General features: G+C 54.8%; 1 protein-coding gene across 1 annotated transcript; it reads right to left on the bottom strand.

Annotated features, from left to right (window-relative positions):
- Positions 1-16,344: 16,344 nt before the first annotated feature.
- Positions 16,345-17,517, bottom strand: CGCS363_v005370 (uncharacterized protein; the record flags this gene model as incomplete). Its single annotated transcript, XM_036637219.1, has 1 exon — positions 16,345-17,517. The coding sequence occupies one exon, from the start codon at positions 17,515-17,517 to the stop codon at positions 16,345-16,347; it is 1,173 nt and encodes a 390-aa protein (XP_036498112.1).
- Positions 17,518-18,696: the final 1,179 nt, after the last annotated feature.

Here is an 18,696-nt window from a genome sequence, read left to right as displayed (position 1 = left end):
ACGGCTGCAGGCCTTGATACCACGCATTGGTTGCGGGAAGGCCCGTTGTCTGCTGCTGCTGCTGCTGATGCTTACTCCGCGACCCGCGAAAAACGCCAGACGACGCCTTGTCTCGCGTGCGTGTGTGCCCGCTGCCACATCATGACATGGCAGTGACATTCGTTGACATGCGTTGACAGCGGCGGCGGCGGGCATTTTGCGACTTTGTCGTCACATCACAATCAAACGGCAGACTGACACTGAAACCTGCTGGGCAACAACACCCGACAGTGAGCCAACCGAGCCTCGCAATGGCACCAGCAGTGGTCCTACGTCCTCGAGGGATTGACCTATCGGTGGCTTCATGTCGTTTCTGCTCTGCATACCCACGCGGTACTGTCACTTTGCCGCTTGCTGTCCCTGATGGGCTGGCTGTTTCTGCTGCTGTGTGTACATCCGCGGGAGATTTCACCACTCGGAGACTGCGCCCGTCACTTTGTCATACACACAGCAGCAACTAATTGCATGCTTCGTCGCATGTCTCTGATCGGTGGCCTGTTACTGGAAACCAACCCCCCTTCAGCCGGACAAACAATTCCAAGACAACAACGCCTGCCGCCTTATCCTTCGCCATCTCGCGATTTGGTAATGCCTGCCCTATCGTTTAGCAGCACATGGCATATTACCATGGCATACGCCGAGGGCAAAAGGAAGAAGGGAAAAACAATAGACTGCCATTGACACGCGGTGTTGCGCGGCGCCACGGGAACTAAACAAGACCAAGCAGCGGTTCAGGTACCGCAACTGTAGCGCATTCAGGTGCCGGAAAGATCAAATGAACCGGTCCCTGCCAGGTCATTCCGGCTCCAGCCTCCGGCGAGGCATGATCCCTTCACTGCCAAACCCACGGTGGGGTATGTGTACAGCGTAGGTCCATGTCAATTGTCGTGAGAAGGGAGTGGGGGAGGGCATTTTCCCTCTTCCCCCTTCTTATTTTTCCACTGCAAAACGCGCGGGATGATTCCAATGACGATGGTCAGCCTTGGAAAGGGTCTCGTTGAAGGTCACTGCTGCTGCTGCTGCGGCTTGCAATCGACATGAGGAGACTTTTGTGGGGGTGGGTTGGTTAGCGATGAACACGATTGACACGATTGACAGATTTGACATCTGCAGGGCCACCAGTCTGTGTCACAATTCTGCTGCGTCCCAGACGTAATCATCACGCATATCTACGGCGTTCGATAGCACTTGCGCAGGTCAGCAGCAGCGGCGCGCAGGGCGGTCACAAGAGATAACGATGGCATCAGAGTTGCTGCTGCTGCTGCTGCATGCCACACCCACGGAGAACGCGGTTAGATGAATATTCAAAAAGACATGCGGATCGCCTGGATCCTTGACCTTGGGGGGGAGGGACAACAAAGCATGCTGCCTCCTGCACCTTTGCTGCAGGCACCGCATCGCATCACCATTGCCTTGGAAGCCATCGCGGGATCATCATGACTACCCTGTGTGCTACGCTTCTCAGCGCGTTTCACGCGGAAGTTAGGAGAAAGATACACACATTTTGTTGGGCTCAAATTGAGAAGCGTGGGAGACGCAGGTGGTGGCCCTGTCCCCCATGGAACTTTGAGTTGGCAGTCATGCGGCGCCGACTCATGCCTCTGCATGTAGACTACCGCGATCCTATTCGCAAGCATGATCGAGAGCTTTGATTTTGTCGTCTCCGAGGCCCAGCCCAGGTTACGCCTACGGCGCGTGATTTGAGCACATTTGCCCTTCTCTCCATTGGGGTTTCCATTCCAGCTGTCCCCTCGACATTGTAGTCACATAGGTTCGGTGACCTCCCGCGGCGGCGCGGACGAGACGACCAAAGGAAAATAACATGGGTGAGTGAAAGGGACGCCGACAAACCGTTTCAAACCGGCCGAATCGCTCTTGACTGGACGACTTGCCTGATTAGGACTGCGGACGAAGGATCAGCCTGTCAGAACGCTCGTAGGCCCGGCACGCTACATCTACCCCGTGTTATTAATCTGCCTTCCGTTAAGGAGGACTCTTTCTCTCTTGTAAGGGATTCAACCGTCAGAACCTCGCTGATGGGCAGGGTGTCGTGGGGCGTGTGTCGCTGATCGTTTGGCTCAGCCATGTCATTCAACTCCTTTTTTGTTGCTTTTCTCTGCCTCCAAACCACCCCCAGCGAGCAGCAGCAATTTTGCCCTCATTTTCTAAACAGTGGCCCCATTCCGAGAGGAACCACAATGTTTGCTTGAAATGCCATTTCTTACGGCGTATTCTCTCCCACGGGCGAACTCTATTCAGCGCGCTTGGACGTTACTGCACATCATTTTGCGTTTGGGCATGGGTGGCACGGCGCGCGAAGACGTACTGGTGATGGGAATGTTACCAGCGACCTGTGGAGATTGAAGTCGCCATTGTGATCACTGGACTCGTGCTGATTCATTCCCTGGCGCCCAGCTGAATGATGATGATGCTTTCTTGTTACCTCAATTCCCCCGGGGGAAGGGGAGGGGGGAAACAAGAGAGAACCCCCGCGGCTGTTTCAAAGTTGGCTTTTCTTTAATGATGATTGCTGCTGCTGCTGGTTGATGGACAGACAAGGGCCAACAGACAATGAGCTGCGGACCGAACTGCAGTCGATCGTATTGTTCCTGCTCCCGTCGTAATGTTCGTCGTCGTCTCCTCCTTGTCATCTCAACAGGCCAAGGCAAGGCAAACAGGCACATGACTTTTTTCTTCCCCAGGTTTCATCGCGCCAAAACTGTCGCCGCCCATCTTAACGCGCAGATCTGAATACTTGCCCAATGCGGTTGTTCATCGGCGTCAATCCGACCCTTAATAAACAACTACCGGGCGATGCTTTGCGCATTGTGGTGTCACTGGATGGGTTCCCCCTTGACTCTGGAGAGGGGGCAATGGGAGGCCGCAAGTGCGTATCCTTGGAGTTTTGCGACTCGTAGATCGCTCGTGGGAATAATGGCGGTCGCAGGCGAGCAAGCAATTGCCTGGGGCCGAGTGCCGATTGTCGCGACCACGGTATGTGGTGTAGCATTTGCACTTGCGCGGACATGGTTCAGGCTGAACAGAACAGAACACAACAACAGCGAGAATGGCCGCTTTGGCGCGGGTGGTGTGCCGGTGTAACGCGGCCAAGCAAAAGGCAGCGCAGCCGCGGAGATGCTCCGAGATGGATGGAAAGCCATCCATCCTTCAGATAGCATCCACCGCACTCTCTCACGCGCGCTCACGGGCCTTCTTCTTCTTCTCCGGGGCTGCTGCGCGTCTCATCCATCCCCCATCGTCCCGTTCATCCTCAGCTCAGGAACCCAGGGCGAATTGGAACGAGTTCCGGACGTTGACGCGGCGGCGGCGATGCCGTCAAACGGGCAGCGACGAAACTTCCGCAATCTAATTGACGATCCTTTTTTTTTTTTTTTTTTTATTGTTGTGTCTTTCTAAAGAATCCATCGTGGCGGAAGCTGTCTCCAGACTTCCAGGAATAGCATGTTGGCGCCTGCGCGTCTCATGTTGATTGCGCCGGAGTGGACTCCTTTAGCGATCGCAATTGTACGGTACGCAACCACACAAGGCCAACGAATGGTCGAGAGATTGATTAATCAACATTCTGTTAAGACCATGGGGGGAGGGGGTTGGTTCAAGGCTGTGGCCGGCCGGGCCCCCGGCGGTGCCTGCCTTGTCAGCAAGGCTCTTGCTTGACGCAAATTGTCACGATCATTCCACGACGACGGACGAGGACCGGGCTGACAATGTACCACATAGTATGTGGTTCGAGCAGGAGAGCAAGCATCCAGCCTTAAGAGAAGGGGTCTATAGCGTTCGACCTGACTCAACAAACAATGAGGCATAGCCGCGACGCGCCGTCTCCGCGCGCACCTATTCCCGCTTGGGATGGGGAACCACTCACATCTCTCTCTAACACGCTGTCGCCTTGTCCTTTTGCTCCATCACAATGTGTGGTAGGCATGAATGTTGACACAAACGAAGTGCCGTGGGGAACGCTCAGGAACTGGGAGATTGCCTGTTGGGCCATCTGGTGCCTGACGCTTGACAAGCAGCAACGAGCAGCGAAGGTCCCTGAGAAATGGCGTCTGGTCAGTTCCCATTGTTCCCTTCTGGACGGTAGCGTCGCCCTTATTGTCGCCTTTTGGGAAACCCGTCGTGTCGTTCCTGCGAGACGTCTCAGGAATATCCCCGTCGCGATAGAAGCCGAAGAAGCCGGGTTCGCTGAAGCTGCTGCTGCTGCAGCTACTGCTGCCGGGCCCTTGAACACCAGCTTTGCAACACACAACACACAACCACGTTGGTCAGGACTCAGAAGCGACACCCCCCGGCGCCTAAGCGGGTGAAAGAAAGATCCGCGCAGTCGAAACGGCGCGAGCGAGATGTGCCCTGGCTGCAATAGATTTGGGGAAAGTCGTCTCGTGTTCCTGAACTTGATGACCCCTGAACAATCCCCGCGGCCATCAAACAAGAGCACGCCATCCAAGCTTCTCCCGGGACCTTAGTCAGTCCTTCTAGAAGGCTTCTACTCCCCGTTGCAGCGGACGACAAACCCCATCCTCCTCCTCCCCTGAGGTGACCCGACCCCCCCATGCGACCTGAACTCGGTGAACCTTAGCTCCGGGCCCGTACCCCGGTCAGCTGGTGCAGATCACTCCGCAGGGCGGCCCTCCTGCTCGGGACTCCCGTTGTCAACGTTGTTTTTTCCCCTATTCCAAGGTACCGCATGGCATGTTCTTGTCTCCTCTCTCTCTTCGTCGATGAATATCAGAAGCTTTCTTTTCTGTTATTGAATGTGGGAACTTCTAGGCGAGAAGAAGAAAACAAAGCCGCCCTTCCCCCTATCCTGGTCCCTGTCTCTGTCCTTCTGTCCCTCTGTCTGCCTCTCCACTCGACGACTCATCATACGATCCTTGACCTTCTTGTTCTTCTCCCAGCCAATGTGTCGTCTCCGTCACCCCCCTCTGACGACCGAAAGCGGTAGGCGGGCAGCGTTTGAGAGCGGTGGAGTTGGTGACGTGCGGCTGGGTACGACAACAGCACGCCTCTTTTTTGGGGGCGGCCGAGGGTTCCGTTCGAACCTCGTCCCTCTCGCGTCTCACGGCGCAACCCAAGCAACACCGTTATCTGCCTACCTTATTTGCCTTCGCCCGGCGGTGGGCTTCTCGTCGAGCTTACCTAGTCCCGCGGCTGGGGGGCGCTAATGCGCGCTACTCAATGTTTGCGTCGTATTCTTCCTGTTGTTCAATATCGTGACCATCGCCATCGCATCTTACCTCGCAACAATCGACGATGGAGTCCCCCTCCTCCCTCACCCCTCCTCTTGTTGTTTTTGGATTCTGTGTACCAAGTATCTTTTCCCAACCATACATAGTAATACTATAAACGTAGTAAGGTAGCCTTGCCCATTGCCGATCTTGGCAGAAATACGCCCGAGATTTTCAGCAGACGATCCACAAGAGGCTCACTCAGTCCAAACGAGCTGTCATGGTGTTTTGCGTCCCCCAACCCAACCCCACAGAGCTGAAGTTTGATGTACATGCTGCGCAAACCTACCCGGTCTGTGTTCCTTGGTCGTATGTACGATGGAAGCATGGAAGGAAGCAATGGAAGAAACATGCAGATACTTTGCTGCGGAGCTGACGGGGCGGGTTGTGTTGCTAATTCTGGGTTGTACACGTGCCGTGCGTGATGCCAATCAATCCCCCTCGTTCGCTGATTGCACCGAAGCGGCGGCGGGGTCGGCGTGCTGCGCGCGATGGAATGGATGAGATTGGGGTTGGCGAATCTAAGATTCGTCCAGCTTGTTTTTTTTTTCTTCTTGTTTTGCTGTGTAGCGCCGAGAGGCCGAGAAGAAAGCCCGCCCGTGCCTTGGCTGCATCTGACACCTCTCACATGAGCCCTCGCGCTGTCCAACATGTCCCTTCTGCTGATGTTGCTTACCTTGCATCGTCAACCTCACGACATCTGGTGTAGCGACAACCCTCCACGATCTTGTTTGGAGGTCACATCGATGACGGCGCAAGCGAGTTATTTTGTCTTGACTTTCCTTTTTTTTCTTTTTTCTTTTTTCGGTCACTTTTTGCGCCTCGTGGAATGGATCTCCCTTCCTCCTGCTGTTACAATGCACAGAGCCCTGGGCAACTTTGGTCGATATCGACACCGGTGGGATGATTTACTCTGCAGCACGGCAGAGCATGGTAAAGTGAACAAGACACCCCTTCAGCACGCTCGTAGATACAGTTCAGTCAGTAAAATATACCAATTTTAGTCAAGACCGTTCGTTCCTGTGCACTCTCCTTCCCCCGCCGTCGCGGATACACACGATGGATCATGGATATTACCAGTTGCCCTCGCCTCGTCTCGCCTCATCTCGTCTCATCTCGCCCTGCTCTGCGCTGCCCTGTCGTGGCTTCACCACTATATTGCAACAACGACCATACATACGCCCACAAAGTCCACCATTTCCCACGATGCGCATCGAAGCGAGGCTTCAAGCCTAGTCTCGTCAACATGAAATATGGCGGCGGGCTGATCCCGGCCGCGCGGGCGAAAGCCACCGTCTAGCAATGCCGGGACGAAGGAGCTCGTTCCCCCGAGTTCCGGGTTCAAGCAGCGACACTTGTTGCAGTTCGTGGCGGCGGCCGGCGATATTGTTATGATGGGATGGCAGGGGGCCACGCTTCTTGCTGCCCCTAGAGCCGTGTAAGCGCGTGCGCGGCGCACGTCCGTCGAGCTTCGCTCCCTCGCAGAGGAGGGATTGGAGGCTAATACAGGAACCGTACGATCTGGCCCCAGAGCGTAATCAAGCCTCAAACGCCGGTGTCTGGCTGTGTCTGCGGATAGGATAGGATGGGACGTGATGGGGTGGGATGGAATGGAATGGGGAGGCAGCGATTGCTGACAGATTGGGGGGGATGAAATCCACGCCTCAGATCGAAAATCCCGCGTGCGAAGGAGCTGGCTGTCTGCAAGCAGCGAACTGCTACATGTCTATTGCTCTGTGGCGTCTACCATCATTCAGCCCAAATGCAGCCTCCGTCACGAGGGAAACCACATGCCACTCGCCCATCACTGTCTCTCCCACGAACGCCCCCAAATCCTAGATCCTTCACCATCATGAAATGGCCCTGACTGGTCGCTACCTAGGTGCATGTGCCTGTGCTGCCGGGCTTCGCGACTGCTGCACGAGTGCTTGGCCTCTGCGCCGGGCGCCGGCCTGGGCCGCCGAGGGCCAGGCCAAAAAAAGAAAGGGAAAAAAAAGGGGACCCGCTAATAGGGCCGCCTCCGTAGCGCCGAGTTTTGGAGGTGGAAATCTCACGATAGCCTCACGTCAAGCCTCCAACCTACACCATCGTTTGTCTAACCCTACCTCGCGGCCGCTCCCGCCACCAGTGTGTTTCGACGTGCTTCACACCCTCTCAAGGAGAAAGTCATTAGGCAAGCAAAAATATTCTGCTCCAGCGAGAAGGGAAAAATAAGTCCGGGCGGCTCGGACATTTGGACAACGTCTCACTAATCGCCACCACAGAGCTCGAAATTTTTCCATCGATTTGCTAGCTGCTGGGTGCTGCTCCAACACACCCGCTCATACGGCTGCTGCTACTGCTACTACTACTACTACCACCACTAATACTACTACGCCAACGCGCATGTGCGTATGTGTGTGTGTATGAGTGTCCCAACCACAAGGCGCACCCCTCCGCCACAACACACACAACCTTCCCCTTCTCCTGCAGCACGACTTCCCGGATAAGGCAATCGATGCCAGGGTCTCCGGCGTCCAGAAGACGGAGATCGGTACTCGGCTCGCACCACCGTTCACACCCTGCCCGGGCCGGCCCCCCCTTCCACCCTCCACCACCTCACCCATGGCTCGACGTTGCTTCGCTGGCAAACCCAGCCTTTGGCCTCGGAGCTTTTTTGCGACCTGTCACATTCCGTCTTCGTTCGCAATGAAGAAGACGAACGTCCGCCGGGGGGTGCAAGACGGCCCAGATGGCAAAGAGAACAGGCGAGCATGACAGAAGAGGGGGGTTCGTTACATCTCCCATCTGTAAGCTCGCCCCGAGTGGGCATCAGAAAGACATGTTGCTACGCCGGTCAGTCTTGGGAGGTGCAGCCGTCCAAATGCGGTCGGTCTCGGACGTCGTGGTGATGGCTCACTGTCGCCTGGGAGGGGGTGGTGAAGGGAAAGCAACGCCATAGCATGCCGCCCCAGGGCAAGGGAGTCGAGGGACGCGTCCTGCTTCGTTGTCATGAAGTGGCTCAGGTTGCCGTTGCCGTCGCCGTTGCTGCTGTCTCTGCGATGCACCGGCTGTTTGCAGCAAGGCAGCCTGGGCTGAGTCCGAGACGTCTCTGTTCCAGTTGCCCATCGGCGGCGGCGCGGCCAACGAGCGAGTTGTTTGCTGCGCCGTGCCCACGCCCGCCGTCCTTGCTGCTGCTGCTGCTGCTCACCGACAACGTTGCTGCTGGCTGCTCTACCACCCTGTCTCACAAATCCTCCGGACCTTACTGCTTTCTTCACCTCGTGCAGCTTGCAGGTGTACACCCAGGCGTCACGAGATCTCCCATGCTGATTACGCTATTTGATCGCAATTGTTCTTTTTTGCCGTTTTCTGGGCCACGCTATTACTGCACTTACCTTGCCTTCCGGCCGTTTGATATCACCCACACCCCCCGCCCCCAACGGCACGGAGAAAGGCCCATGGTTTCAGTGCAGCCCGGCAAGGTCTCGTCGGTGAGGCGGACGGCGTGCGTATCCTCACCGAATCACGCGTTGCTTTCTTTTGCGTTGTACGACTTGAGCTGTCAGCTCAGACTACCACTCCTTGGCGGGCAACCCGCATGGCCCCCGCGTCTCGTGTTGACGAAACCGCCGCCGCGGCAGAGAGATTCGAGATGTCGATATGTTTCTGAGCCGGCGTGCCTGGTCACCTGAGGTCCAATTTACTACCTCACCTCCGCGCCTACATGGCTGAGCACCCCTCATCCTCCTTGCTCCTTCCGAGCCCCGGAACGGGAGTTCCAATCTGACTCACGGGCGTCTTCCGGACGTCGAATGCAACACGGCACAATCACAACCCCATCTCTCTGCCTCGCGCGCATGTCAGCCAGCATATGGCGATGGCCCCCATGAGGGAGGTGCGTTGTGAGCTGTCACATACTACTCTACGCTCCAACGACAATGCGCGACAGCAGCACCCGTGGCGGAGAGCAAGGCTGAAAGAGGTTGATGACCGACACTGCAGCCGGCCTCGTTCATCAAAGACAGACGCGCCACCTGCCTGGGCAGGCTACAGCCGAATGCGCTCACACATGATGGTGATGATGGCGATGCCTGCCGGCGCGGTGCCGCGTCTTGGTACCGTACCCTCCGGTATCAGTACCTTACATTACCTTACCTGCTCGAGACAGCAGCAGCAGCAGCAGCAGCAGCAGCCGCCCCCTCCCTCGCCCCCTCGTCTGTTATTGATAGAAAGATGATTCAGGAAGAGGAGGCCATGTGCTGAGTGTCTGCCACGTCACTCCAGGTGAGATTTGACCCGTCGCTTCTTTTTGCTCTTGCCTGCCTGCATTCTCTCGCCCATTCCGCCTTGCGGGCTTCGCCTGGAGGCTCGGGCGGACGGTCGGCCGTTTAGATGATGCCCTTGAGACGAGTCGGATCTGATACTCGTCCGACTCGAGCGGGGAAAACGGCCAACAGGAACGACACGTTTGCGTTATCGCCCGCCGGAACACACCCCGCGCGAAGAGCCAACGCTGGATCGTTACACGTCTGCGATCGCCCACTGCAGGACCATATCACACAAGAGCCAGTCAATGTCACCAGCCGAAGCACGCGGGGGCAGGCAGGCAGGCCAACGAGGCAGCGACTATTTGCGGCCATCGACATATCTGGCGCGCGGCGGCGGACGACCTATCCCAGCAAGCAAGCTTACGCGATGTCCTGCTGACAGCTGCGGTCCGTTCAAAGGTTTTCCGTTCCCCTTTTTTTTCCTGTTCCGCCCCTTGGTTGGTGATTATGTACATATCAGGGGGGGCTGGATCGAGAGGTGGTCTCGATCGACTCCAGACGCCTGGGTGCTGGTGAAACCCCCCCTTCCCTATCTGCTTCGGGGGAAATACACATAGCCATGTTGCCTATCATTGGAAAATCCCGCCCCCAGCCACCTCGTTGAAGTGGCCACCGTCCCCTCCCCCCTGCCGATGGCATCCCGCACGTGAGCATGTCATACTTACCTAGGCAAGGGCAGCTGTTGGGAAAGGGTGGGAGCCAGGCGGGATGGATCCCGCTGTTCGTTTCTTCTTTGTCTAGTGATGCGGTCCCGTTGGGAGCGGAGTCCGACAAAAAGAACCCAGGAATGCTGCAATGCACTCCTTCCTGGTTCCTTGTTGATGCAGAGCCTCAAAAAGTCTGATGTGAGAGGCGGCGGCACACACATCATCAAAGTAGCATCGTGTGGCACCGGCTTCTGTGTCTTTCTTCAGCGGAACAGAGCGTGCGTGCGCAGCGTACGCGCAGAGGCGCAGAGAGGAGCAGCTGTGTGTCTGCCGGCTTACGCGCGGGCGAAGCCATATCTGGACGGCAAACACATATACGTGTTCCGCCAGGCAACGAAGAAAGAGAGCGAGGGAGGGAGCTCTCGTCCTCCTCCGCTGTAGTTCAGTGGCGGCAGCAGCAGCAGCAGCAGCAGCCAGAAGCGTTACAAGGACCCAGGGGAAGACGACCTATTCCGGCGAGCTCTGATGGAGGGCAGAGGTCGTACAGGGGGGTCGCGAGCAAGGGGCCCAGCAACGGTCTGCGGGCTGGTCCTTCTTTAGCGAACGGTCCCTAGTGCTTTCGTCAGATTGTGGCATTGGGAACCGCAGGGGGCCTTGCTCGACGTGCTGGCAAGGCTTGCCGAGGTGGTCTGCTTTTTTTGTTTTGTAACCCTTGGATGCTGCTCTTCTGGCGCGCGTCGTCGCGGTGAGAGGATACCTACCCAGCGAGGCCAAGCGACAAAAAACTGAGATTTGACCATCCGTTCCGCCCAGGCGCTGGATACAGGCAGGCAGGCAGTCAGCCTTGGGAGGAGGAGGAGGAGCAGGTGAGTCAGGTGAGCATGAGGCATGTTGGACGAGCAGCAAGGCAGAGGACCAATATGTCGGTGAGAGGTTACACCTGACTGCTCACCTTGGAGCCTGTTGGGACTTTGGAGGGGAGGTTGTTGGCGGGCAGGGGGTGGAAGTGGAAGTGGATGATGGGCAAGGGGGGGCCCCCGTCGTTCGGCACATGGGTTGCCCGTCCCCGTCCGCCCGTCCGCGGCGCCGCCTCGCCGGTCCCCACGTCGGTGTGCCTGTCCCTCTCCACGTATGCGGATAGCCCGGCGTCCTGGACGGAGGTATTTGGGGAGCATGGTCCACCACGTCTTGGATGAGGAGGAGGAGGAGATGCGACGGGGATGCACGTGGGAATAGGGCGGCGATATGGCGGAGGGAGTCGGGGAATACCAAGAAGTCACAATCAGTCAGCCAAGTCAGCCAGCGTGGTTTCGTGCGCGTGTGTGCAATGTGTGGGGAGCTTTAGGTGCGTGAGTGACCGGCCGGCATGATGCGTTGGTCCTGCGGGCTGCCGTTTGGGGGGTTACCTGGGGAATGCAGACGAGGGAGTGTGTAGATCGGTTGATTTGCTGTGCTTGAACCAAGGGGGCGCGAGGTTTGAATGTCTTTGGTAGAGCTGTCTCTCACGGGCATGGTTGAAGGTGGTGAGTGGGTGGATAGGTAGGTCGTTGTAACTAGGTGCGGTCTTAGCAGAAGTAGACATGAAGTAGAGACGAGGGATGGAGATGTTGTGGAGGATGTATTCCCAAAGTCACTCTTTCTTTGACGCCGTGATACTACCCCTTTTGGTCTGAGACGGTGGATGAGATGCTGCCTCGTTTGGACTGGTGTTTGCCTCATCAGGGGACATGGAAGATGTTTGGCTTGGCCCCCGGGATGTAGGGGTGTCGTTGAAGATGTTGGGCATACTGCAGGTCCAACCCTCGCAGCGGCATTTGCGTGGGTTTTGGCTCCTCATTGGTGATACTAGGCTTTACTTTTCTTGCTGCCGCGCCGTTTTCGTTATATTCTGTAAGCGACATGTCGGCCGTGTAAGCAAAAGACTCAGGTCATCCAAGTCATTGAGCCACGGGGTGGAGGGAGCTAGGCAAACCCCACCTTGTGGATGGTGAGCTATCAGGGACCAAGGTTGTGTCTCTCTCTCCCTGTGATATGTGAGGTGTATGAAGGATGAGGTGAGAGCTCTTGGTTCTTTTTGCTGTGCTGTAATCTTTGCTAAGCTTAGGGAGCCTTGTCCTCTGCCCGACTGGGGACGGGCGATCATTACGCGGGAGATGGACTGGCCACCAGATGGATGGGGGCAATGGAGCCCCCGGGGAGGGCGGGATCAGGCGGTTGATGGCGCCATCTAGGTTGGACGTTGTGAGAGAGCGAGACAAGAATTGAGTGGGAGGGTGATCATGGAGCCCACCGCGTGTGGGACGGCAGATGAGAAAGGGCGCTCTCTCATGGGGGATTGCAAAGGGGGACGACGTTAAGCGAACTCTCTGTCTTACTCGCTTCTCGCTTCGCTTGTAAGTTTGAGGGGGCGGTCGTGTGTCTATCTGCCTAGAATGGGAGTCTAATGTGGGCTACTCGGCCGTTGGAATGGATACACCAACTAGGAAGAGGGATGTTAGGACTTCAGATGATGGCGGCGGGGGAGAAAGACAACCACATGGTTCATGGTATTTACAGGCTATATGGGCAACGGTCGACGGTCTGTCGGATCAGGGACCGGGACGGCGGAACCGGAAGGTTTCTTTCAGATGACTTGTGCGGGTGTGGGTTCGTCTCTGTGAGGGCTTGAGAGACGGTTGAAGCATGTAGATTACAAGAAATGGGACGGACACAATTAGCACGGTTCGAACGGTCTGGAGAACGGTCCATGGGTTTAAGTTTGTCGCGATGGAGACTCTGGGCAGCAAAAGAACGCGCGGCGTCGACATAGAATCTGATATCGCCGGCGGGATATGGACACCCGGCGCCGACTAACACGTTCGCTTGCTTACTAGACCCGGGCAGATGGGTAATCGCAGAGGTCATAGCGTTTCTCGGCCGGAAGGTAGATGCTTCTTCCATTCGGAACATTTTCATTGCTTCTTTTTCTGGAGTTGCGAGACTTTCAGACCCTCATGAGCCGTTTGATCCTCAGGGGAGACGCAAAGAGTGGTGACAATGGTCGGTGGACGGTGGACGTCGGTGGGTTTTGGGTTCAGTTTTTGGTGTCTTGGTCCGCGTCTGCGATGGATGTGAGGCCGTTTGCGTATGCGCAATGCGTGTCTTGGAAAAACCAAAACCGTAGGAGGCCCTTTGTGCCTACGTAAGTCGACGCGTTGGCGTCGGTTTCCGAGACGCAAAGGGAGACGAAAATGTGGGAGATTAACGGAGTCTTATGTAGATGGAGAAACGGCGCCAGCGGGGGTCGGTTGGTGATTTGAGACGGGGATGGCTCCTCGACGGGATGTGGAGGCCTTTTGAGTGGTTCCCGACCTGGTGGGAGAGGCAAGGGGAGGGGGGTAATGGGGGGCGTGTCAGAGTGAAAAAATGAAGGGTTGTGTTTGAGAAAGATGAGTGTCTTTTTTGGAAAACGGCCGATGATGTGGGTTATCGTTGCATCGTTCTAAGAAGCTTAGTTGGTTTGGTGATGTGCATGTATTGAAATAAGAATGGGTGTCATTTGGTTGGTTCGTGGTGGAGCGGAGGTGTTGGTTTTGAGTTGACCGGGATTGTTGGGGGCTCTTTGAGACTACCGTCGTCTAGCACAGATAGGCTCGTTTCTTTCTCGTCGACTGACGTTGTTTCGACATCTGCAAAAATTCTCCGAGGATGATCTCGCAGAAAAAGAAATATGCGTGGTCTGGACTGCGGTCCAATCCGGCTACAACGGAGGCAGGGTGGCGACGGCGGCGGTTTACCAACCTTCTGTGATATCACCGAGAGCAACATGTTCAAGACTCAACGAAACGATGGTTGCATATCGTGTCTCAGAGAAACCTGCGAGCGTTTTCAGCAAACGTGTACTTGCGTCATTGTGATTTAGACAATGTGTTGGTCTACGTCGGTTCTGAACCAGGTTTCGTGATTTCAGCAAGGCTTAAACATGTATCAAAAATTGGAGCAAAATCGATTACCTGTCTAAGGGGCTATCATTGTGGCCTTGGTCATTCTCAACCGGAAGGACCAACGTACCTCACACCAGATATGTACCATTTGATCAAGGAGTTGACAGGCTTTCAGGGACGAACACTGGGATCTCAACGCAGCTGGTTCTCAAAAATGAAGTCCTCAACAAGCATGCTCAACGAAAGCCTTTCCATTATATTGGCCGGCTGAATCAGTAATTGGTATTGTCACAAGAGGGGCAGTGAGACGGCCTGTTGATGTGTGACGGTAATGAGCTCGATCATGTGTGCAATCTGGCAAAGCTGCTATGAACCGAGCTACGTGGTCTTGACCTCCAAACTTTCTCCTTAAACCCAACGTGTACTGTGCGGCAGGCCGTGAGATATTACTGGATCAAGTAAGAGAGTAGATGCATTTGTATTGCTCGGGGGGGTCAAAGGCAACAAGATGCCTCGAGGTTGCGACCATCGAGCGCAACATACACAAGCTGTAAAGTTTCTTCCTCCCACTTGGCGTCTCGAGAGTACTTTGTTCAGATGTACCAGGGATGACGATGTGTCTTTCCGATGCATCCTGAATCTTTGGCCGGATGCTCATCCCGTTCCAGATGAAAGAAGTCGATGATGGATGTTCTTGTCGTATGTGTATCATCTTCAACTTCGTCCGCCTGCTGTATGATCCATCCACGGGCCGCCATCGATGTTCTACTTTGCTCGTCAAAGCGACAGTCCGGATCTCTCGAGAAACAGATCGAGAAGCTTCTGATGTATGGTCTCTTTTCCAAGTCGGATTTGACAAAGTGTAATGATTCAAAGGTATGAAGTGTCCAAGCGCAGGTCAAATCGCAGGAAGCTCTTCTGGCCATGTGTATTTGAAGAGATTCGAGGCCTCCTTTGAATACCTCCAGTGGTTCTATCAAATTCCCGACGCACGAGATGCGCCTTGAGTCGCTCACCTGGGGCTTATAAGAACAATACCTCCATGGGAATCCCTCCAGACGAACGTGGCGGACGAGACTCGCATTGATGGCCCCGATCGTGCGGACGAAATCCTGCACCTGGATGCGATAGGGGATAGGTCGGGGGCCGGCCGAGGCCAATGCAAATCGGTTTTTCGAAAAGAATATGACGTAGGCTTCCTCGTAAACCCCCTTGCAGGTGAATAGGATAGACCTGGAGTCGCGCTCGCTGCGATCGGCGAACTTTGTTGAGATCGGTCGGTAGAAACCAGGGCGGACGAGAACTAGCTCGTAGATCCGCTCTCGAAGCTCTATGGGTAGCTCTAAGAGTCTGAAACTTCTTTCGTCCCTCCGAATATTCCTCCTTAGCGCTTCATCTTCCTTCTTCCTGATCCGTTTCAGTTTGTTCCTCTTCTTGGGTGCTTTCTTGAGTGCTGTTCGCTCCGTCTCTTCCGGTGATTCGTAGAAGGATGGATACCAGCGGTCAGGTATGAAAATGCAGATAGCCACGCAGGGGCAACAGAAAACGCAACAGACAACTGCGATAAGATCCTCGACAAGGTCATAGGAAATGAATCCTGGAAAAGATCTACTCATCTTGACGCCCGTGATGTTGCCTGGAGGACGGTCGTGACATGCTCATAGAAGCGTATAGAACTGGAAAATGGACAAGTTATGCTAGAAAACTCGTCTCACCAGCTGTCATTCAAATTTTTAACTGTTTGAGAACCTCACTGGGTTTGATGGCGGTTCCAGGCGCTCCAAAAAACTGGACTTGCGTCAATACCCTGCTGGAGCGTGGCACAGGACACGATCTTATATCGGATTCACTCATGGAAGTCATCCAAACCGCAATCTCAGGCTAATTGTGCTAGAAGCTCGGACAAAATTCAAATTTGGACTACACATCGGCTTTACAAGATAGAAGGGGAAGGTTGTCGTCGATGAAATGAAGCGTTCTTCAACATTTGAAAGTTAACAGACAACCTAAGCAATATAATATGTCTGTCATCCGAATCCGTAATCCAAAAAGCTTAAGAAGCATGTATGTGCTAACATCTCTACAGATCAACTTCGTCATCTCCATAGTATACACACTATTTGTGTTGCAACATCTTGAGCAATCTCCAGGACAACTCTCGCGGTTCCTCGAATACAGCCTAACAACCATCTTTGGATGACCGGTTCTGCAAAGAAACTCCGTGCTTCTTATAGATGTACTCTTTGTAGTGCAACAACTTGTACAGATCCTCAGGCAAGCACTCGCGAACCCTCAAGTCGACACCAAGCTCCTCTTCTATCCAAGGAAGCAACGGGTGAGTAGTGTCGACCTTGGAAGGCTCGCTCACTTTGATCCATCCGCAAAACTTCAAGATACTCCTCATCGAGATCTGCTTGCGATCCGCGTCCTTGGAAAGAGGCGTCATCTTGACAGAGAGTGACTTGATGCCCTTAATTCTTCCCATCGTGGCGTAGACGGCAGCGAGGAACGCGTAAACTTCGTCTTCGGGGTCAATACCCTTTGGAATTTTCCGATCCTCGTGAAAGGCATCCTCGATAATTTGGGGGTCTTCTGGAGCTCGCGACTGATTCGACTTTTTCATTGCCCCGCGCAAGCTCACCGCGGTGTCGTCGGGCATATCAATCTCCACGGAGTCGAGGCCGTGGGAGAAGTTTTGGAGGTGGGTGACGATCGGCTTCACGTTATTGCTCAAGGGCTTCTTGTCCTGCCACGCCGACCAGGGGAAGCCTCTCAGAAGGACGCGACGGATGACACTGACGTTGGCGCTGCTGGCGTGGTTGAAGAAGAACTCCATGTCGCTTTTGATCGAGATCGAGGGCTTGGGCTCGGGCTGGCCTCTCCAGCGAGTATCTGCTTTGGCGGCTTCTCTCTTTGCTCTGGCGGATTCTCTGGAAAGTCTCTTGGCTGTTCTGTCATCCTCGTTTTCTATTTTGCCTGTGAGGACCGCTGCCTTTGGCGCTTTCGTTGGCGGACCGGAGGGCGGGCCCCACGTCGTGGTGTACTTGGTGTAAAGGCCTGGCCCAAAGGCAAAAGTGTTTTCTCGATAGAGGACTTCAATGGCCTCTTGGGAGATCTTCTTGCATGTAAAAATGATGCTGCGCTTGAGGAACTCGCCAGGGGTGATGGGGATCTCGTTGGGGGTGTTGGGGATCTCGTCAGGGGTGAGCTGGCGTGGGCGTATAGGCTTTTTCCGGACCAAGAGATGACGATACACCTCCAGTCGAATCTCGCATGGCATATCGAGAATACCCAATTTGGATGATTTGGGTCGATTCATGTAGTAGGGGATCGAGCCCACCTCCACTCTCATTGTCTCCGTCGTGGTTGTGGTGGTAGATATGACTGTGACTGTGGCTAGCTGATCCTCTTGGTAAGGTACTTTTGTTTTTAGAATGTTGTTACTCTATGAGATGTGTAGATTAAAGGCAAAGATCTAAGTGGCATAAAGAGAGAGAGAAGGCATCATATATCAGCGCCTGCGTTTTCGGAGAAAGGAAATCACCATTGTGAGCCCGCAAAACTTTGAAGCTATCTGCGACCTGTTTGATCACACCGTAATCGAACGTAACCAGCCAGGTGCAGGAGAGAATCCGTACAAATCCTAGCTCCATATTGCATCAAAACTTTCGGTGTCTGAAACCCAGTTTGCTAGATATTGCATCAACACTTACTGGTGGTTGAAAGCCAGCTTAATAGTCACGGAGCCGAAACCACCACTCGGCCGCTTCCGGGGCCGAATGGGCGTCGGTTGTCGTCTGCCGGGGGCTCTGCCAGCCTGTAAGAAATCGGTGAGGCGGCGGTCAGCAACGATACAGCGGGGTATTGGTGGGGTAATATGCACTATCGTTACTTTTTCCAACGGGTGCGGCACCCATCCATCACTTTTCGCCTCCCCGAGCTCGTTGACATATGTGCACTTTCGTGGTTTGACTGGCAGACATGATTGTTCAACTCGGCTCGGCGTAAGAATATGGACAGCCTGCCTCGGACCCGATTGCCACATTGTTCAATCAAATCAGCCTCACTTGCTGTGTCAACCAACTAGGGGGCGACGGATCTACTTGCCTCTCGGATCTAGACCGCGAACGCCTCGATGACTCACATGCGAACTCGTCATCCGCTTGGTTATCGAGCGCATCCCTGGGCTATAATTCATTGGTTACTGCAGCCGAATGGAAGTACGAATCTGCGTGCGGTTTTGTTTTCTCACTCATTCGAGAGTGATAGGCACTCCGAATAGCGAGTCCAATCGAAGGCGATTCCGAGACGGGAACTACACTGCATCTTTAGTGAGCTGCTGATGACGTTGGCCGCGTCGACCACTGATTTCCGCTCGTTCATCCGGGGCTTATAGTCACGAGGCAAAGTTCCATGAGGGTTGCAAGAGACTTCTTAGTCTCTGCATCGCCCTCTTTTAATCGATTCGCCACCCAGGCAGTTCTCAATTACCCACTCCTACGAATTAGCCTGCCTGCTTCTACGCAGTAGT

The sequence above is a fragment of the Colletotrichum siamense genome (genome assembly GCF_013390195.1).
Source record: "Colletotrichum siamense strain Cg363 chromosome Unknown KSG_Cg363_contig03, whole genome shotgun sequence".
Taxonomy (NCBI): domain Eukaryota; kingdom Fungi; phylum Ascomycota; class Sordariomycetes; order Glomerellales; family Glomerellaceae; genus Colletotrichum; species Colletotrichum siamense.
Note: the sequence above shows the minus strand (reverse complement) of the source record. Positions and strands in the feature narration are given on the sequence as shown.